This window comes from Mesoplodon mirus (assembly GCF_964341445.2).
Source record: "Mesoplodon mirus genome assembly, chromosome: 1".
Classification (NCBI taxonomy): domain Eukaryota; kingdom Metazoa; phylum Chordata; class Mammalia; order Artiodactyla; family Ziphiidae; genus Mesoplodon; species Mesoplodon mirus.
Window position 1 is genome coordinate 10,304,885 of NC_138976.1, and position 22,649 is coordinate 10,327,533.

The window sequence follows — 22,649 nt, forward strand, 5'->3', positions numbered from 1 at the left end:
AATTAGGATTTCTGCAACATTTTTGTGATTAGTATTCTTAACAATCAGCCAGTCTATTACTCAGTTACCTGGGTTGTATTGCTGGTAAAACCCTTTATATAATAGAGGTTTTTGCCCTGGGCTATCCAGTTCATCTCTTTACCTACCAAAGTAGGTAAAAGCCAGAGGGATATATAGTGCAGAAGATTTTGGAGGTATGAAACAACTAAGGTTTCATTTAACTTTTCTGAAAGTAATTGACATTTAAAAGTAGGAAAAATGTGGTTTTATTAATCAACTACAGTCACAATACAATCGTTATAGATTTCCCCTTCCGTATTCATCCCACCAAACACAAAACAGAGTAGTGTGTCAGTCTGACCTTCATGAGAGTCACCACCTTGGGTTACTCCTTTCTCAGTGGAATCCCCTTTCTCAGCAGCACAGTTTAGAGTGGCAGAATTTGAATCTTCTTTCTCAGAAGTACATGTCACTGGCCATGGAATGATACACATGGAATGGTCCAATCGTCCAGGGGGTAGAAAAGTATCAAATTTAAGCAAGGTCCAATGCTGCTTTTCTATTTTGGAAAAAAAAAAAAAAAGAAAGAAAAGGGTCTGTGTTAAGAAGTTTCCAGAAATGCTCCGTGATGTGCTGTATCACCTGAGCCCTAACAGAAACAGGAAATAAAAGGGAAAAACCCCTAATGGCACTGTTACTGCTTTGATGATGTTATTTCCTAAAAGTTTGGTTGTCATTCTTTCGGATTTAGATGTGGAGGGACCAAAATCAAAGACCAAAAAGCATTGTGATACTTTTCAAAGAATGGTCACATTTGCTTAAAGATGCACAGTGAACAACACCTGCTCACCTATGTGATACTGGTACATTGTGCCCAGGGCTCCAGTGGGAGTCATCCCTCCAAAGATATACAGGTGCTTTCCTACAGCCACAGCTGAATGGGCAGCACAGCCAGTGGGAGCTGCCCCAGTGGGACTTAGCTTCTGCCACTTCATGTCACCTGCCAAGAGATAGAAAGAGTTTAGGTACAACATGGCCTAGACTGCGGTTTCAAACTTAACCTGTCAGACTCCTGCAGTTTGCAAAGCAATCACTGAACTTCATTCACTGAGAGCTCTGAGAGATCCTATAGCAAGGTTTGGGGTGCACAAAAATCACTGGGGACTGAAATTCTGTTTGGCTAGTCCAGGGAGGGAGGGAGGGGCTCAGTAATCTATAATTTTAACAAGCATCCCAGGTGATTCTGATGTGGGTGGTCTTTGGAGCACACTGAGGAATGTGATCCAGTCTTTGGTGACCATCACCATTAAGTATTTTGGAGCCCAGAAGTAGGTGAGGTTCCAACTGTGTGTGTGTGTAAGCATGCCTGTATGTGCACACATGTGCATGTTTGAAATACAGTTCCTTAGAAAGCAACTTTGTGAGTACTGGCTAGACACTTTAAGTATCCTGCTTACTTACTTCATTCTCTTAATAGCGGTATGCAATTGCTATTATTTCTGCCTACCTTCTTTCTTCTTAAAGACGAAGAAATAGGATTAGAGAGGGAAAGAGACTTGTTGGAGATCCCACAGCTAGCAGGTGGCAGAGCTAGAATTGTACTCAAGTCTGACTCCAAAACCTGTGTTATCTATGCTGTAATGTGCTGTCTCAGCACCTATTTCCAACCTATTTCTGCAGGTAGTTGCAACTTTTCAGACAAGAATTTAAATGAGGCAGGGTATCACTGGATTTTAGGTTTTAGAGAACTACCTGGGCTGGAAAGGAGGAAAAATAGTTAGGAAGTAGTTCCTTGCACAAGAGAAAAGGACTTTCTTTTTTAAAATAAGCATTAAGGGACTTCCCTTGTGGTCCAGTGGTAAAGAATCCACCTTCCAATGCAGGGGACACAGGTTTGATCCCTAGTCAGGGAACTAAGATCCCACATGCCCTGAGGCAACTAAGCCCATGCGCTGCAACTACTGAGCTCACGCGCCTCAACTAGAGAACCCCCGTGCCACAAACTACAGAGCCCACGCTCTCTGGAGCCCGTGCATCACAACTAGAGAAGAGAAAACCCACACGCCACAACTAGAGAGAAGCCCGTGCGCTGCAACGAAAGATCCCACATGCTGCAATGAAGATCCTGTGTGCCGCAACTGAAACTCGATGCAGCCAAAAAAATAATTTAAAAAATTAAAAAAAATTTTAAAGAAAAAAATAAATAAAATAAGCATTAAAACTCTGTTTGACTGCTTGCAACGAATGCTTCTGTGAAGATATTTTCCATCTGTCAGTTCAAGGCAGGGGTCCAGCAACTCAGAGTTGGAAGGGAGACTCACCCAGTCCAGCCAAATATCCTAGGCAATGCAGGAATCCCAGCCAGTGTCAGCTGGCCTCAGATGTCACCAAACCAGAGAACCTATTGTTTGGCAAGGTAGCCCGATACACTGCACAGCAGTTCTCATGCATTCTGCCCATAGTTCCAATTCCTATCATCTGGAGCAACGCAGAACATATTCATTTGTTCATCTGTCCACTTTTTAAAAAAATATTTTAAATTTTTTGGCTGCACTGTGCGGCATACAGGATCTTAGTTCCCCAACCAGGGATTGAACCCATGCCCCCTGCAGTGGAAGCGCAGAGTCTTAACCACTGGACCACCAGGGAAGTCCCTATCTGTCCACTCTTAACAGATATGCACTCATCACTCATGACCTGCCAGACACTGTGCTCAGTGCTGGAAATACACTGGCGGAAAAAAAGAGACAAAGTCCCTGCCCTAAAGGAGCTCATAGTCTGCAAGAATGATCCAGAAAGAGTCCAGGCTCTCTAGGGCGCATCAGCCCTTCAGACACTCAAAGACAATTCTCATGTTATCCCTAACTTTCCTTTTCTCGGTGTTTTTAACAATTTAGCATGACAGTTCTGGTTGTCCACCTCCAGACACGCTCTAGAAGTTATCCATGGGGTTAATGGGTACTGCTTGAAAGAAATCCAGTCGGGAAACAAAAAGCATAATGAATTTTAATGAAAGAGCAGGGTTGTTGGAAGGATAAGAAATAATTAATGGGTAGGTACATGGCAAACAGAAATACCTGCTTTTATTGTTATTATTATTTCTCATTATTATTCAGGCCACATTTCACAGAATCTAGTGAAGATTCTGCTGGCTGGTCAAGAGCAAGGCTCTAGTCAATCCAAGCTATTTTGTTTAATCTTAAGCAGATAAGCCCCCATGCCCTCCACCCTACTTACTGATATCAATGCAATGGAGATCATCATAGAAATTGTCCTCTGCCAAGCCTCCATGGATGAAGAGCTTTGTCCCTGCTGCCACCATCACATGACCATGCCGGGGGGATGGAGGTTTTCCAAGTGTCTTTGGTTGTGACCAGGTCAGGGTACCTAGAAAAATAAATTCAGTGACATTAGATGACAAAGCTATGAAGCAAGAAACCGAGAAATATACCCAAGCCTCACCTCCCAGCAAGCAGAGATGCTCCAAGCAGAGAGGGACCTGGGGGGTCATTCACTGCAACTTGCCAACCCAACCCAGGCCTCCCTCCGTCCACAGCCTTTACAGCCTCTACTGGTACACATCCAGGGCTGGAGAATTCACTGCCTAATATGCCTGCCCCTTCTACTGGGCAATAAGGAACCACTTCTTGCTTTGAATTAAAAAAAGACCTCCCTTAAGTTTCTTCAACCTAGAACCGCCCCAGAGTTAAAAAGAGTCTACTTCTTCTGGGACAGGCCTTCAGAGTTTTCTCTTTTTTAAGACAATATTCTTAATTGATTTGCTGGAACAGTGGGGAAAAAAATAGACTACTTTTAAAGTTAGCAGGGCCTCCTGAAGTGGTTGTATAGGATAATGGTTAGAGCATGGGATTTGGAGTTAAAACCAGGTTATTTCATTGAATAACTATGTGGCCTTGCACCAGTTAATTCTATAAGCTTCAGTTTCTATAGTTGTAAAATGAGGAGAAATTACCTGATAATACCTACCTCTCAGGGTTGAAGTGTGGATTAAATGAGATAATATATGGAAAGCACAGGCACAGAGAAAGTACTCAATACATGAGAGTTATTAATATGGGTATGATCCAAATAGTGCAGATGTATTTTACGTGTTGAAAACCCTTCATATCTTCAAAATTGTACACATATAGAATTCAGGAAAATCAATCATTTCAACATACCAGATAAGTCTTAAAGGAGTGCTACAAAAATTATCTGACACAAAAGCCTGCCAAACAACTTATCTCTGAATTACCATTTGTGACATGCCTGAAGGTTGTTCAAGGAGCCCCCAGAGTTCCAAAGATTACAATTTGAAATAATCAGAAAAAGTTTATGCATAAATATGTTTACCACAGCACTGTTTGTAATAGAGAAGAATTGGAAATAGCCTAAGTCCATCAACAGGTGAATAGGTGAGTTATTGCTACAGTCATGATAGAATACTATGTATTCATTAGAAACACTGAAAAAAAACTTTGTGATTACAGGTGAAATGCTTAAGTGGAAAATACAGGATACGAATAGTATACCTAGAATTATCTCTGCTATTTAAAAAAAAAACCCACCATAGTTGTACTGAAATGTTAACAATTTGGGGGTGATCGTATTTTTTATATATATACATATATATACATATATTTTTTTCTCTTAGTTTTATATATTCAAAACCAATATTATTTAAAAATTTAAAACTGCTTTAAAAGAATCACACAGTTCATTCTTTCTGGATAAAGTCATACTGTGACGTGTCTTAATTCTTAATTTAAACTTTGTAAGTTTGAAATTTTGCTTATTGCCTTTTCTCAAGAAAGGCTGCAAAAACACACATGAAAATTATTTTTGTCACATGCTATTTGTAAAGTATTATTCATAAATGCCCACTAGTAAGAGGAAGAAATGTAAATAAATACTACTTAGACAAAAATTTGGCAAGAGGTCTCACAATTTTTTTTTTGAGGTCTCACAATTTAAAATGTTCATACCATTTTGACCCTACGTAATTCCACTTCCTAGCATCCAGTCCATATTAAATGTTGTAACATGTACAGAAATTAATGTATATATTCACTGTAACACTATCAGCAAAAAAGTCAGTCAATAGGAAAATGACTGAATAAATAGGGATTCCCACAGAAAGATATGCTTTGCAAGGAAATTTCTGACTTAGGAAAGATCCATGATGTGTGATTAAATGAAGGAATAATAATGATAATACAGTGATTATTTATTAGGTGCTTCCTACGTGTCAGGCACTGTGCTATGCACTGTATCACATTATCTCATTTAATCTTTCCAACTCTTTGTGGTAGGCACTATTACTATCTCTATTTTACACATCAGCAAACTATGGCCTAGAGAGATTAAGAAATTAGTCTAAAGTAATACAAAAACTAGATGTCAGATCTGGTCCTGAGTCCCTGTCCTATGGCTTCAAAGTTTATACTTTCAACTAGTACTAAGATTTACCCTTAGACCTGCAAAAGTAAGAGGCAGACCAACATTTATAATTTAATAATTCTATGTGTGTGTTTTAAAGTTTTTATATAATTTCAAAATCCATAGAAAATTCATAGATGTTCATAAACACATGTGCATATGGTTTATAATTGCACAGGAAAATCTGGAGGTAGACATTACGAATGGCTAACAGTGTTTACCTCTGTCTGGGGAGTGGGAAGGAAAGGTGTAAGGGGCAAAATTTTACTTTTTTGCTTTATTAACTATACTGTTTAAATTGATCAATTATTCCTTTTTAAATGCAAATTTTGCTATGGGTAGAAGATATCAGCTAAGAGATATACTGAAGGAGTCTAGAAGTGAGACACACAGCCAGGTTGTCATTTTCTAACCTCTGCTTCCTACATCGGGTAAGCTGCAGGCCGGGGTAACCCCGACCAGGTAAGTGGCAGCCCCAGGGTTCCCCCGAGTCCATACTTGCATCAAACACATGCAGCTTCACATCCTGCACAGGCTGGGCGCCTCTCTCTCCGCCCCCAAAGACATACAGCTGGTTTCCGATGGTTGCCGATGACGTGTGGAATGTTCTTGGGGATGGTGGTGGGCCGGTCACCTTTGGCATGGTCCAAGTCCTCGTTTCTGGTCCACAGAGAAGGTAGGTATCTAAAACACCCAGGCTGAGGGGCCTCTGACATCAACTCTGGGGCTGGGCAAGGTCACTTTGCAAACCCCAATCCTTAAGGCGGACAGTGTAGGTCTAGGCGGGGATCTCATGCCACCAAATTCAAGGAGGGGTAGGGGGTAATACTTAGAGTTTGCCCAGATAGACCCAAATCCCCAAGATTGAAAGCCACAAGTACAATTCAGAATGAGGCCAGGGAGGGTGGGAGGGAGGGAGATGCAAGAGGGAAGAGATATGGGAACATAGGTATATGTATAACTGATTCACTTTGTTATTAAGCAGAAACTAACACACCATTGTAAAGCAATTATACTCCAATAAAGATTAAAAAAAAAAAAGAAAAAAGAATGAGGCCAGTTTGTTTTTGGAGGCCTTCAAACATCCTCTCTGAACCCTATTCCCCTTTGATGACTGACTACCCTGCCCTGTGCCCATTCAGAGGAGCCCAACAGCTACTAAAATTCATTCCCACTAGATGCAAGAAACTAAATGTGCCAAGTTTCTCAGGATATGTGGCCATTAAAAGAAAGTAGGCAATATCATTACAGTTTCAGTAGTAGCAGTAATTGTCCCTACTACATAGTAAGTGCTAAATAAATACTAGTTTCCCCATTTTGCAAATAAGGAATTGAAGCAGAGACAGATTAAGTCACTCATTTAAGGTTACATGGCTAGTAAATGGCTGAGTTGGGATTCAAATTCTGTTTCAATACCACCAAGATCTATGTATTTTCCACTCTTCTGACTTGAGAATAAACTTTCACCACGTGGGTAGGTGTACAGAAGCTTATTTCTTTCCAGAATGAAGCATGAATTTTATAGAAACACAAGCAGTAACTGAGTACCTCCCTTTTGCGGAATCATTGCCCTGAGCACTCTGCCATCCCCACTATCCTCAGTCAACCCTGGGAGGCGGATGCAAAGTATCTCCACTTTGCAGATGAGGGAACTGAAGCTCAGAAAGTCTAAATCCTTTCTCCCAGGTCACAGTGTTGGTGAGTAGTAGAGCAGGGCTCTGAACACAGATCTGTCAAAACTCCCATACTTATTCCACTACAACACACAGGAATTCTTCCTCCCTACCTTCCTCCCTCCCTCCTCCCTCCCTCCCGTGCCACATGGCTTGTGGGATGTTCGTTCCTCAACCAGGGATTGAACCTGACCCCACGGCAGTGAAAGTGCCAGGGAATTCCCAGGAATTATTTCTTGACTGGGAAATTCTGTGCCTTTTGTAAAGGTCTTCATTCAGTATACAAAGTGGCACACGAAACATGTGTAATATGTGTAGGACTCAAAACATGAACCTGGAGACCAAACAAGTCTCAGCCTATATCCAAAACATAATGGGGACTTTCCTGGTGGTCCAGTGGTTAAGATTCCATGCTTCCGCTGCAGGGGGCACGGGTTTGATCCTTGATTGGGGTACTAAGACCTTCAAGCTGCATGGCCAAAAAAAAAAAAAAAACCCAAAACAAAGCATAACGTAATTGTCTCTATAGCTACAGATCTTGGATAGCTTTTGGATTTTAGGGGGAGTTAGAAGGGGCACAACCTCCAGGGTCAGAAGATCCTGGGATGGTGTGGCTGCCAAGCTAAACGTTAGCACAAATAATACAAAAGGAGTCCTAAGCCAGCTGAAGGACTTGCCTTAGTAACAAAAGCAACTAATGATTCACCTACATCTTTCATATTTCTTAGGCATGGTGTCAAACTATACTTTCTAGGAGAGAAAAAGGATCTGGTGGAAAATCAATTCCTTTGACAAAAGCTTTCCAAATTCTCACTGTATTTTATTTAAATAGATGCCATCATTGAAAACCAAAGGAACTGATCTCCATCCAATCTAGAACTGATTTCCATCTGTCGAACCATAGCTACATCAACCACAACAACAATTATTGAGCATTAAGTATGTGCCAGATTTGAGTTAATTTAAATTCTTGCCAAACTTAACAAGGTAGGAACTGTTACTATCCCAAAATGACAAAGACCAGCTGTTGTAAAAATAAATCTGTTATCGATAGAGGGAACTGGGCAAGAGTTGACTGTTATGTGAAAAATGTCCAGATTACTAGTAATTAACAAAATGCATATTTAAACAATTAGATACAAGGGTTTCTTTGCCTATCAAATTAGCAGTGCTTAAAAATGATAAATTCGATACTGGTCAGGAGTGAAACAAGAACTATTAAACACAGTTGGAGAGGATAAGTTGAAAAAAATCTTTCTGGATAGAGAATTCCCTGGTGGTCCAGTGGTTAGGATTCTGGGCTTTCATTGCCGTGGCTTGCGTTCAATCCCTGGCTGGGGAACTGAGATCCCGCGAGCCACACGGTGCAGCCAAAAAGAAAAAAAGTAAAAAAAAAAATATTTCTGGAGAGCAATTTGATAGTATGTACTAAAAGCCTTAAAGTCCAGTGTTTTATCTAGTTCTTTTATTTCTGGGCATGAGTTCTAAGACAATAATTTTTTTTTTAAACATGGAAGAACTTTTTTTTTCTTTTTATTTACTTATTTTTGGATGTTTTGGATCTTCGTTGCTGTGTGTGGGCTTTCTCTACTTGCAGCGAGCGGGGGCTACTCTTCGTTGCGGTGCGCAGCCTTCTCATTGAGGTGGCTTCTCTTGTTACGGAGCACGGGCTCTAGGTGCGCGGGCTTCAGTAGTTGTGGTGAGTGGGCCCAGTAGTTGTGGTTCGCAGGCTCTAGAGCGCAGGCTCAGTAGTTGTGGCACACGGGCTTAGTTGCTCCGTGGCATGTGGGATATTCCCGGACCAGGGCTCGAACCCATGTACCTTGCATTGGCAGGCGGATTCTTAACCACTGCGCCACCAGAGAAGCTCCTAAGGCAATAATCTGGAATACAGTCAATGATTTCTGAACAAAGATGTTCAATGCTTTGTTATTTATAATGATAAAAATCTGAAGACAACATATATGTTAAAAAAACAACAACAGGGGGATTATGGTATTGTCATAAAAATTGAGGGACTCCCCTGGTGGTCCAGTGGTAAAGAATCCACCTTACAAAGCAGGGGATGCGGGTTCGATCCCTGGTCAGGGAACTAAGATCCCACATGCCACGGGGCAACTAAGCCCTCGCGCCTCAACTAGAGAGTCCGCGTGCCACAAACTACAGAGCCCATGTGCCCTGGAGCCCATGCGCCACAACTAGAGAGAGAAAAACCACACGCCACAACTAGAGAGCAGCCTATGCGCCACAACGAAAGATCCCGTGTGCCGCAACTAAGACCCAATGCAGCCAAAAATAAATAAATAAATAAATAAATCTTAAAAAAGTGTGATGCAGCCATTAAAAATGATTTCAACAAAGCCTTATTAATAGGGAATTATTTCTGTGCTAATTATGAAATTAAAAAGAAAAAGATACAAGAGTGTAGTGGTGAAATAGGATGATCTCAGGTTTATAAAAATGCAGAGAAAATACAGGAAGTACACAGAACTGTTATTAATAGCCTTAGGTCACAGGATTGTGGATGGCTTTTGTCCACTTATTTACACTTTTCAAATATTTTACAATGAATATAAACCATATTTATAAAGAGAAAAACAAAAAAAAATGTTTTTAACTGACAAAAAGTCAGGTCCACCTCCCATGGGTGGTTCAGCAACATCCTTGCAGTAGTGATGTCCCCAAACTGCTTCCGCTGTGATAAAACTGCCAGTGAGACTAGTCAGGAGCTTTGCACTTTTTGACTAAAAGAAACATACTAGGAGGATCTAGATCAGGGTTTCTTAACTTTGGCACTACTGACATTTTAGACCATATAATTCTTTATTGTGAGGGGCCTTCCTGTGCATTACAGGATGTATGGCAGCATCTCTGGCCTCTACCCACTTGATTCCCTGCCCCGAGGTGTGACATGGCCAACTGTCCCCTGGGGGGCACCATCGCCCCCATTTGAGACCTCCGATGTAGATGATTTGGGTTCTAGCCTGCCCCAGTCCCTGGCTCCCTGGTGACTTTAGGAAAGTCACTTCCCCTTGTGGGACCTGGGTTGCCCACTTGGCATAGCTTTCCTCTGAAGCCTCTTCCAGCTTTGGCTTTTAAGAAATGGATAATTTGTACACGTTACGAGGAAAACAAAATGTAACTCTATTATTTTCAGATTCTGCCAGAAGTTAAAATTTCTATTTTCTATGAGGTCAGCAAAGTTAAATGGATTAGTCAGTACAATCCAAATGGGCTTTGGTACAGGAACTGGAATTGGATTTAGTTATTCATTTTGGTAAATAAATAACCTTTGGCTACTTACCAGGATTGAGAACTTGTAGGCAATTTCGATTTCCTGACTGGTCGGCACCTCCAAACACCCAGATGCTGTGAGGTGTGCAGGAGGGAACAAAGCTGGCATGCTCGTACCGGGGCAAGAGGCCCTCCGAGGTGGCTAAATCCCACTGGTGTGTTCCTAGAAAACATTTCACCCCGTTCCTAGATTGGGGCTGCCAATGGCTTATACTGGTTGACAAACTTGGGGGAGGGTACTGAGGAGAAAAGGGTCAAAAGCATAAGTGAACAACCATCAGATCACTTAAAGGGAATGTGGTCGACCTCCAAAAATTTTTATATCAGACACTTGGGGGGGGGCATCTGATTCATCCATAAACCCTCTTCTATGGGAACTGTCCCCACTCTCCCAACCCCAGGGATAGATCCCAGGACACTTTGTTGTACTACACCTTGACTTTCTAGCCTTAGCTGATAGGGTCAAAGGTAGTCACTGGACCCAAAATGGGCCAATCAGATCCTTTCTCCCAAGAATTTGGAATTCAAATAGATTTCTGGGTTTGGGTGGCGATCTTCTACCATGTGTGGAGAAGGAGAGAAAGCCAAAGTATGTGGAAGAGAAGAATGAAACGTCTACATAAAGAAGCAGATCTCTCCAAAGAGAGCGAGGGACGAAGTAGATGGTTTTTGACAGCTTTCTAATTCTTGCTTCCACTTTCTCCTGAGGCTAGGCCAAATCTCCTGCCTTTGGATTCTCTTTCTTTCTTTCTTTTTTTTTTTTTTTGCTGGTTTAAGAGAGTTTCTATTACCTGCAAGTAAATAACTTCTGGCTAAAACAATTTCACAGACTTAATACCTAACTTATTAGTTATTTTAATTAGTAAACCACTTACATATGACCTTTACAGGCATTATCTTGTTAGATCATTACAAGTGCCAAGTGAAGCAAGTTATTATCCCTGTTTTATGGGACACTGAAGCCCAGATGGTTTAGGTGGTTTAGCCAGAGTCACAAAGCTAGTAATAGGTCACAAAAGAATTGTAACTGTACTAGACAGCAAGCTTCTTGAGAGCTGAAAGAGATTTAATTTACCTTTGATTTCCTACTGCAGAGTATAGAAATTCAAATGCCTACAGAGGATTGGAGGAAATTGGAGAATGAGAGCCCCAATGATAGGTGGCAGCTCAGTTGCAAAAAACTGTCACCATGTAGACATACAGGCGTACGGATGTCAGATCTTCCAAGATTATCAAGAGAGGCCAAACCACTTCAAGTTTTACATGTAGACTCCCCTGCACATTTGGTTAGTAAACAACTGAGATCAAAACAATACACAGGGGCATCCCTGGTGGCGCAGTGGTTAAGAATCCGCCTGCCAATGCAGGGGACACAGGTTCGAGCCCTGGTCTGGGAAGATCCCACATGCCGCGGAGCAACTAAGCCCGTGTGCTGCAACTACTGAGAGCTCTAGAGCTCTAGAGCTCGCGAGCCACAACTACTGAGCCTGCGCGCCTGGAGCCCGTGCTCCGCAACAAGAGAAGCCACTGCAATGAGAAGCCCACGTACCGCAATGAAGAGTAGCCCCCACTCACCACAACTAGAGAAAGCCCACGTGCAGCAACGAAGACCCAACGCACCCAAAAATAAACAAAATAAAATAAATAAATTTATTTAAAAAAACAACAACAGTAGACAGCAACGTTACACATGGACCTAACAAAACATGTAACAAAACACCAATTTTCTTCTGCCATTGTGTGGTACATAGTAGTCACTCATTCATTCATCCAAATACTTATAAAGCACCTACTCTGTGCCAGGCACTGTGGTAATGGCTGGGGATACAATGAGAAGCCATATAAATGGACAGACAACAAACAATCACACGTGAAAAGGGCTGTGAAGGGGGACAAAGATGGGAAAGTACAGGATACTATGGAAACACAGAGAGCGGTTGTGTCGTTGTGATTTACATTAAGAAATACATATTTGGTCTTCATCTGTTCCAGGCACAGAGCTCTGAAAATCCCTGTGCCAACTTAAGTGATGAGACTGATAAAGGTGTCTTTTATTATTGATAACAAACCCCCTGTCAACCACACCTGAGTATATGTTTTTTTTTTTTTTTTTTTTTTTTTTTCTGTACGCGGGCCTCTCACTGTTGTGGCCTCTCCCGTTGCGGAGCACAGGCTCCGGACGCACAGGCCTAGCGGCCATGGCTCACGGGCCCAGCCGCTCCGCGGCATATGGGATCCTCCCAGACCGGGGCACGAACCCGTATCCCCTGCATCGGCAGGCGGACTCTCAACCACTGCGCCACCAGGGAGGCCCTGAGTATATGTTAATGGGTGACTTTTGGAAAGCCCCTAAGGATGGGAGCTGGTTGCCAGGGGAACTAACCATGACATTACAGGGTTAGAACTTTTCAGCCCCAGACAATGCCCCCCTACCCCCATCTCCGGGGAGAGGAGAGAGCCACCAATGGTCATAACTTACTCAATTATCCCTCCACCAAAAAGGAGGGGTTGCAAGAGCTTCCAGGTTGGTGAACTCGTGGAGGTATTGCAAAGGTGGGGCACCTGGACAGGGCACGAAGTGCCTCTTCCCGCATACTCTGCCCTATGCATCTCTTCTATCTGGCTATTTTCCTGAACTCTGTGAGCCTCTCTAGCAAGTTAATGGAACCTGAGGCGGGTGACATGGGAACCTCCCGTTTATAGTTGGTCGGTCAGAAGCACAGGTGGACTTGTGACTGGCATCTGAAGGGGAGCAGGGAGAGCCTCGTGGACTGAGCCCTTCACCTGTGGAATCGGATGCTAATTCCAGGTAGAACTGAACTGAGTTGTGGGACGTCCAGCTGGTGTTGCAGAATTCTTTGGTGTGGGGGGAAATCCCCACACATCTGTCAGTCAGAAGGGAAGCACGGAAGACTAGTGTTGAGAGGAGGCATGGGAGCAGAGAAGGAAAACAGAAGAGTCTCTTCTTTACAGTGGCAGGGCCTAAACTAGTCCTAAACTAGTGGCAGATGTATCAGGGCAAGGTTCCTGATGAAAGTGTCATTCAACTGGGATCTGACAGATGAGCAGTAGCCAGATGATAAGGAAAAGGAAGAGCCTTCCAAGCAGAGGGAACAATACAGTAAGTCTCCTACATACGAACCTTTGAGTTGCAAACTTCCAAAGGTGTAAACGTGCATTCGCATGTCCAAATCACATAAGTTTGTTCACATGTCTGGCATTATCTGTAAAAGTTGGGTACCTAGGCTAACTTTGTTGGACTTAAGAACAAATTGGACTGGCTTCCCTGGTGGCAGAGTGGTTAGGAATCCGCCTGCCAATTCAGGGGACATGGGTTCGAGCCCTGGTCCAGGAGGGTCCCACATGCCGTGGAGCAACTGAACCCGTGCGCCACAACTACTGAGCCTGCGCTCTAGAGTCCACGAGCCACAACTGCTGAAGCCCGTGCACCTAGAGCCCGCACTCCACAACGAGAGAAGCCACCGCAGTGAGAAGTCCGTGCACTGCAATGAAGAGAAGCCCCTGCTCGCCGCAACTAGAGAAAGCCCACGTGCAGCCCACGCGCAGCAATGAAAAAACCCAACTCAGCCAAAAATAAAAAATTAAGGAAAAAAAAGAACAAATTGGACTTACGAATGCGCTCTTGGAAAAGAACTCATTCTTTTTTTTTTTTTTTTTTTTTGTTGCCGTACGCGGGCCTCTCACTGTTGTGGCCTCTCCCGTTGCGGAGCACAGGCTCCGGATGCGCAGGCTCAGCGGCCATGGCTCACGGGCCTAGCCGCTCTGCGGCATGTGGGATCTTCCTGGACCGGGGCACGAACCCATGTCCCCTGCATTGGCAGGTGGACTCTCAACCACTGCGCCACCAGAGAAGCCCAAGAACTCATTCTTATGTAGAGCATTTACTGTATATGCAAAGGGTTGGAGACCAAAAGAGTTCAAGGAACTGAAGGATATTCAGTGGAGCAAGTGTGGGTCTGGGGGAGCTAAGAAATGAAGTTGGGGATAGCCTGAAACTGGGGAGTGACATGATCAGATTTATATTTTAGAAAATGCTCAGCTAAGCATGGAAAATGCAGTGTACAGGAGGTAAACTTGGAAGCAGGCAGACCAGTGAGGAGGCTGTTTTAACAGTCTAGCTGAAAGATAATGATGCTTGGACTACAGTAGTAGCAGTGCAAATGGACAGACATGGATGAAAATAAGAGATATTTAGGGTTTGGTGATTAACTGGCTATGTGGCTAGAAGAGGTGGAGGCATCAATGCCTCCCAGAGAAATAGTTGATGAATGAATGGCTGGTTATCCAGGGCTCCATATGGACTCTTTCCCCCAAATCAAGGAGGTTTTGGTTGGGTAGATATATTCCTGGAGTCTGTTGAGACCTTAGGGACCTCTCAGTGACATTCATTTTCTCAGAGAAAAACCCTACTGTCTGGTCTGAACTGATAGTCTTAGGAATGGTCATGGCCGGCAGCACAAAGCCCTGCTCTCTGGCCATATAGGGCATGTGCTCCGCAGCTGCTGATCTTTTTTATTTCTGGCCACGCCAAGTGGCATGCAGGATCCCAGTTCCTCGAGCAGGGATCAAACTGCAGTGGAAGTGCAGAGTCCCAACCACTGGACCGCCAGGGAATTCCCCACAGCTGTTGGTCTTACCCAGATCTATGGTGTGCACATCTGAGAAGCTCCTGCTTGGGTCTGCTCCCCCAACAATGAAGACCTTCCCTCTCTCGGCATCACCAACAGGGGGTAAATATGAGCAGCTATGGCCAACCCGAGCACAGGGGCTGTCTCCAACCGGGGTCAAGGTGTACCTGCCAAAGGGAGGGTATATTCAGGAGGCCTGAGCAGAGAATAAATGCAGCAGTATGTTCTTTGCATTCCTCATGGAACAGTCACCAGAATGAAGGGTCTTATACATACACAGTCATTTTAAATCATGTCCAGCAAAGCAGCATTTTCCTAATTAATGAACAGTACCTTCCCTTTGCACATAACCTTTGAGTTTTCAATTTTGTCACTACTTTCATCTCACATTAACTTAGTGGGGATGCCCTGGGCTAGTAATTGTTCCTATTTGGTAGAGGGGGAAACTGATACCCAGAAATGTCCAATGGTGTGTCCTGGCACAGGATGGTAGTTATGAACATGATTTTCAAATTCAGACAGACCTAGTTCAAGTCCCAGATCAAGTGCTTTCTTGATGTGTGCCCTTTTGGAAGTCACTTTACCTTTCTGAACCTTAGTTTCCTCATTTGTAAAATGAAGACAGCAATAGTTCTCACCTGTGAAGAATGAGATGCAATCTTGTAACATGGCAGGAAGGACTCAGTTAATGATGGCTAGAGCTTTATGTGTAATCACATGAGAACAGCCCCAGAGCTCTTGCCACTAGCCAGTGATGCTTCCCTCTGCCATGTAATATTCTCCGTCATTCACTGATTCTTTTTTTTTTTAATTTATTTATTTTTGGCTGCACTGGGTCTTTGTTGCTGTGCATGGGCTTTCTCTGGTTGCAGCGAGCGGGGGCTACTCTTTGTTGCGGTGGCTTCTGTTGTTGCAGAGCACGGGCTCTAGGAGCCCGGGCTTCAGGAGTTGTGGCTCGCGGGCTCTGGAGCGCAGGCTCAGTAGTTGTGGTGCACGGGCTTAGTTGCTCCACGGCATGTGGGATCTTTCTGGACGAGGGCTCAAACCCATGTCCCCTGCATTGGCAGGTGGATTCTTAACCACTGAGCCACCAGGGAAGCCCCATTCACTGATTCTTAAGAGCTTTTCCAGATTACTCATAAAGCTCGACCTGATGGAAGACAAAACTAGGACTTTGAAAATCAAATACAGGATCCATTCATTCTACTCTGTAAAGTTATTCTGAATGCTGACTGAGAAAGCACACTTCTTCAAGCTTTCTGGTTGGAAAAGAAAACTCTGCAGCTGTTTTTCAGGCCCAGTCTTATCTGACCTCTCTGGCATTTGGTACTCTTGGCTCTTCCCTCCTTCTCATACCTTTCTCCTGACCTGGCTTCCCCACACCCATTCCATTTGGTTCTCTATCCACCTGTCTGGCTGCACTTTCTGTTTCCTTCTCTGACTCCTTTTCCTCCAGCTTTCTCCCAATCCTCATGGGTTCTCTTCTTCTCAGTCTAGGTTTGCTTGCCTGATCAATTTTTCTTTCTTTTTTTTTTTTTTTGTGGTACGTGGGCCTCTCACTGTTGTGGCCTCTCCCATTGCGGAGCACAGGCTCCGGACGCGCAGGCTCAGTGGCCATGGCTCACGGGCCCAGCCGCTCCGCGGCATGTGGGATCTTCCCAGACCGGGGCAAGAACCCGTGTCCCCTGCATCAGCAGGCGGACTCTCAACCACTGCACCACCAGGAAAGCCCACCTGATCAATTTTATATGTACTGATGGCTTCAATTAACACCCATCTACCGTACATGTTCATCAGTGACTTTCAAATCTCTATTTCTTTTCCAGATCTCTCTTCTGATGTCCAGATTCACACATTCCACATTATCACCTGAATGACTACTAACCACATACCATGCATGCTGCTAACTTCGCTACAACCCTGGATTCACTAAACTTGCACAAAATCCCTCTGGGGACAGTACTATTATCATCATCTGAGGTTTACAACTGAGGACCTGAGGCTTAGAAAGGTTAAATGACTTATTCAAGAGCACACAGCCATCCAGCTACATGGTGCATAAGACAAAAGAAGTCCCTGCCTTTACAGCCCTGACAGACTGGTTGGGAAGAAAAACATTAAACAGATAATTTCCAAATATCCATTTCATTTCAGTTGTGTTATAAAGGAGTACAGGATATATACAGGATATATAGTATGAGAACATATCACAGGGGGACCCTACCCTGTAAGGAGAGGTAGGTGGGGACAGGGGTGGTCAAGGAAGACTTCCTGAAGGAGCCCCATTTGAACTGAGATCTGAAGTATGAGTAGAAGTTAGCTGGGCAAAGAGAGGGACAAAAGATCGGGGGAAAGGATGATCCAGGTAGAGGGACCAGCACATACAGTCCCTGAGTGGGACAGTGCAAGCCACATTAAAGGAAGAGAAAGAGAACAAAGGCTGAGTAACGGGACTTGCGGTTGGAAAGACAGGCAGGGACAGATCACGCAGGGCCCAGTGGGCCATTTGAAGGACTCTGGTTTTTATCCTAAGACCAATGGAGAGGCACAAAAGGTTTTAAACCAGGGAATGCCATGATCAGATTTATGATGCGTAGAGAACAAGAGTGGACGCATGGAAGCCAGGTCAGGGGCTCTCCTCCAAGGTCCTGCAGAAGCATTGCCTCCTCTCTACAGCCCTCTGTGAGCCCTGCTTCAGCACTGGTCACTGTTCCCCCACTACACTGAGACTATTCACCTTTGTACCTGCAGCACCTACACAGCGGCTGGCCCTGTCAGGCCAGTGTTAGTTGCTGAACGAAGGGTTGGTTGAACAAGCGCTCAAGAAATAGTGAAGCCAGTTTAATCCAAATCCAATTCCCTGAAAATCTTAAAAATGAGTCAGAGCTTAGGGGAAGACACAGTGTTGGAGCTGAGGATGCCAGATGGTCAGTGCCTTACTCTTCCTGGCAAATGGATTTTAATAAAATCAACATCTGCTCTGTGATAATTATTGCCCCACTACCTTTCCTCTGAAGACCTTCTCAGACAGTTTGAGTCTAATTACCAGAAACCACAGACAGTTTCAACTCTACCCTTTTTCATAGATGATCATATATGTTAGTAAACTACTTATAAATGAAAAAAAAACTCATGTGTTTCTGTTTGAATCCTTCCTTACAGACCATGTTGCTTTCCTGGGCTTGTCTCCAGGCTCCAAGACTGGCAGCTGCTTCATGGTGTCCTATGCCTAAGAAAGAAAGGTACTTTTTAGACATTTACAATTATCTTCTACCTAAAAAACACAGCAAATCAGGTTACTTGCCTCTTTAAAAATGTTCCTGCTGATGTACCAATTTCTAGGGCCTGATTAATTTGAATAAGCATTACCAACCTTTTGATATAAACTTATATTTGAGAGGCAACTATGACACAACTTTCATAATCCAATTACAGAGTTTTTTTGTTTTTTGCCTAAAGTTTTCTGTGTCTGTGGTTTTCATGGGGAAGGGGTATATATCAAAATAATTTTCAGAGGTCATAAGGTATTTATGTTTATCAAAAGAAAACATTTTAAAAGGCCAAGAAATACTGAACCCTAGGATAAATCCTGGCCTCAGCATGACATTCAAAGCCTTCTGGTCTCAACCTTCTTTTCAGGAACTCACCTCTACAATTTCTTGCTATATTGAACTGTTTTTACTATATTTGTTCCCCTAAAATGCCAGGCCCTTTCATAACTTGCATCCTGTGCTGCTTCCCTTACCTGAAATGTCCCTTCCCTTCCGGTCAACTAGAAAACTCCTAGTCAACCTCCAAAGCCCAGTTCAAATGTCCCCTCCTTAGTGAAACCTTCCCTGATTTGTTGCTTTCCACTTACATCCTCAAGTTACTTTATTCTCTACCTGAAAGTATCTGTTAAGCTATCGTCATTGCAGGGATCACCCTGAATGTAGTCATCTATTTAAAACTCTCTAGATTCTAGAGTAAATTCCACTAGACTAAATTCCAAGTGAGCTGGCCCTCTCGGATTCATTCAGAGAACCAACCAAGAGGCCCGGCATAGAGTAGAAGTGAGGGATGAGTGAATGAAGAAAGAAAATGGATTAGATTTCTGGGAGGTGAATGGATAAGTCCAATCTTCAGCCTAAGCCACTAACTGCTGTCCCCAAAGCCTAAAGCTCAGTGGGGTAAACTTCACCTGGACCGGGACTTCCAGCAGCCGCCCCTGCCAGGTCCATTCCCCAGTCCCATCCCCGCTTGGCAGCGCTAGGGGATATGAGACAGGGTCCGGAGAGAACAGGCTGGTTCCTTTCCGTCAGTGTGGCTGGGCCGGAGCCAGAGGAGGTCTCTCGAGCGCTTTCCACCCGGCCCAACTCCACTCCCTTAAAGGATGCGGCCCCCCCCGCCCCGCCCGGGAACGCTTCAAACCAGGGTCCCAGAGCCCCCCACCTCCGGACCGCATTACCTGCGGCGGCTTAGGCCAGTCCTGGGCCGTGGCTCCGCCCCAATAGGGGCGGTTCTTGGACCTTCGCCCCTCCTCCGGACCCCGGAAGAGCGCCGCGGCCAACCGCTCTCCACTCCCAGGGCCGGTTGCCCAGGGCGCGCCCTTGTAAGGGTGCCGGGAGGGGTCTTAGCGGCCTGGGTTCGACCCAGCTGTGTATTTCTCCAGAACTGAACTGGCCGGGTCGTCCTGGGGCCCTACCTCCCCGGCTGAGTAAGTAAGCCAGAGCTACTTGGAGGCGACTTACAAGCGAAATGCCAGGGGTTGGGCATCCAGTTAGGTGACCCAAATCCCTTGGGCTATTTTAAAGGAGCTAGGATATTTTCAGTTCCAGCGGTTGTTAGAATGGTTTCTGAAAGGGAGAGTTGAGTGTGCTTTCCTAGGTGTGAAATTTCCCTACGCAGTCTTTTTTTTTTTTTAATTTATTTATTTTTGGCTGTGTCGGGTCTTAGTTTTGACACGGAGGATCTTAGTTGTGGCCCGTGGGCTTCTCTCTAGTAGTGGCCTGCGGGTTTTTTCTCACTAGTTGTGGTGCGCAGGCTCCAGGGTGCATGGGCTCTGTAGTTTGTGGCACGCGGACTCAGTAGTTGTGGCGCACAGGCTTAGCTGCCCTGCGGCATGTGGGATCTTAGTTCCCTGACCAGGGATCAAACTTGTGTCCCCTGCATTGTATGGCGGATTCTTTACCACTGGACCACCAGGGAAGTCCCCCTGTTTAGTCTTTAGGCCTTTTCAAGCTTTGGTGCCCTAAAGAGCTGACGTATTCCATAATTCGCGTTTGTAACTATAGCAGGCACTATGGCGAACCAGGCAAACCTGGCCCCTGGCCTCCTGGAGTTTACAAACTACAGAGAGATTAAACAGAAAAACAAATAACTAGGTACGCTCATAAAAAATGCAAGGAATAAAAAGTTCATCAAGGAAAGTATCTATTTTTGCGGAAGATAGTTTTCTCTGGGCCCCAGTGTCACCCACCAGTCTGTAAAATGGAGCTAATAAGACTTCTGTCACAAGGTTATGGTGAGCTAATGTATATAAACTGTTTAGTGCCCAGTGACTGGCACAGAGTTGGTTGTATGTAAAATGTAATGCTATTCCTAGGTGTAAATGAACTCTAGACACCAGTCCTGAGTGAGATGTATTCATCTGCATTACTGTGGTCTCCTTCATAACCATAGGTTCCCTGTGGCTTTCCTGAAAATGGAGAGCTGGCTCACCTATGTCTATGTTTTGGAGAACCCCACAATCAGGAGGGCTGAGTTGTTGTATCCTAGGAATTGGAGGAAACAGCTAAGGAAGGAAACCATAGGCACGCCTGCTGCAAAGAGCTATGGTAGCAGAGTGGGAAGCAGACAGACATACTTGGGTTCACATCCAGGCTCCCGCACTAACCATCTAACCTTGACATTTGGCAAGTTCACCCTCTCTGAGCTCTAGGTTCTTCATCTCTAGAATGGGAATAGTAATTACCTACCTCAGAGAGGGAGCAGTTGAGAGGATTTGATAGTACAGCTGAAAGGTGAACTTGGTAAATCGTTTCGCTACTTGAAACCATAACAAAAATTTATTGACAAGATGGAATTTGCAGTCTGTAGCTCTTTTTATTGCTCACATATCCTATTCCAAAGACCTGGAGTCTTTGTGAGTTCCCATGTTAATGGAAAAATCTCTACTGACTGTTTGCCAAAGAGGAGTTTCCTGCTCTTTCAGGAAAGAAAACTAAGGCCAGGTTGGCTCTGCCATACGTCCATGTGCATCTAGATGGAGATTTCTGCTCACAGATGCAGAATGCTCCTTCACCCCCTGTGTCTTTAGGCTAAATCCATTTCAAGGTGCCATGCTGGAGTTGCACATAAACAAGAAAAATTGGAAGAGGTTTGTGGGCAAAATAGCAACTAATTTTCATTGTGGGATCTATGCTTTTAGACTAGAAATCACTTTTCAGGAAGTGCTGGAAAGAACTTTGGAGATCTATTTTTAAACTGGAAATTGAGGCCCAGAGAAGTTAAAATGACTAACCCACATAAATGGGAGAACAGGAACCCAGATATCCTGTTTCGTGCAAGGAAGACTAAGAACATATTCCAGTCAGCAAGCTCTGTACACTGTCTCTGTAACACACCACCCAATGTGTCTATCATCTCTTCTAAGAACTCACCCAACTGGGAATGTCAAGAGTGAGATTCACTGAATGAGGTGGGTCTGCAGGAGGGACCTTCTTACTGCCAGACAGTTTGGTAATGTGAGGACTGCCCCCTATTTTCACTGGAAGGGGATTGTCTTCATTACCTACCTGTTCATTGACTTATCAGCAAGGGAAGCAATGATGCTGATGACACCTTCCTTTCAAGCACTTTATTGTTTGTAAAGAACGTTCATTTCCATCTCCCTATTTGTCTCCCTTCCCAATTCTGAGACGATATTTGAATAGGATTAATTCCCAGTTACTGGGGTTCAAAGATGAAAAGTGAATTGTCAGTTTTTCAGAGGACTGTAAAAAAAAAATCAAACAACAATAGCATTTTCCCTCACTTGGGGTTTTTTTTCCTCCAAAAAACTCTAAGCATATTATCCCTATACTTTTTTTCCCCTAAAGTCTTAAATCTTACCTCTTCAAAAAGGCCTTTTCTGTCCACCCAATATTCAGAGCTAACACAATGCACTCACTGTACACGACATTGTTTTAAACCCTTTCCATATATTAACTCTATTTAACCTCAGTACAAGCCTAGAAGTATTCTTGTCATCTCCATATGAGGCAAGCACTGTTATTATCACCACATTGGAACTGAGAAAAGTGGAGCACAGAAAGGATACATAACTTTGCCAAAGTCACACAGGGAGTAGTAGAGCCTGGGCTTGAACTCTAGCCATTTGGTGCTAGAGTCTGCACACTTTACCTCCACTATGTTGCCAACCTAAAGTAGGCGTCTTCTATTCCATTTTTCTTACTTACAGCACTCCTTCTTTCCCTTTTTCCCCCTTTTTTTGCCATTAATCATACTTTGTAATTAATTCTTTCCTCATTTACATGTTTGTTATCCGATTGTAAGTGCCATAGGGCAGGGATCATATCGGTCTCATTCACATCATAGGTATTCGTTGAATAAA

The 22,649-nt window shown here is 44.0% G+C and overlaps 1 protein-coding gene across 2 annotated transcripts; it reads right to left on the minus strand.

The window, feature by feature from the left end:
- Positions 1-248: 248 nt before the first annotated feature.
- On the minus strand, positions 249-19,578 carry RABEPK (Rab9 effector protein with kelch motifs). 2 transcript variants are annotated; one of them, XM_082617788.1, is made up of 8 exons: positions 19,503-19,578; positions 18,220-18,284; positions 15,065-15,222; positions 10,417-10,569; positions 5,938-6,099; positions 3,238-3,387; positions 851-1,000; positions 249-559 (listed from the first exon to the last, which is right to left on the minus strand). In XM_082617788.1, the coding sequence occupies exons 2-8, from the start codon at positions 18,270-18,272 to the stop codon at positions 270-272; spliced, it is 1,116 nt and encodes a 371-aa protein (XP_082473914.1). In that variant the 5' UTR covers positions 18,273-18,284; positions 19,503-19,578; the 3' UTR covers positions 249-269. The 2 variants fall into 2 exon arrangements, with proteins under 2 accessions (XP_082473914.1, XP_082473915.1); XM_082617789.1 differs by lacking the exon at positions 10,417-10,569.
- Positions 19,579-22,649: the final 3,071 nt, after the last annotated feature.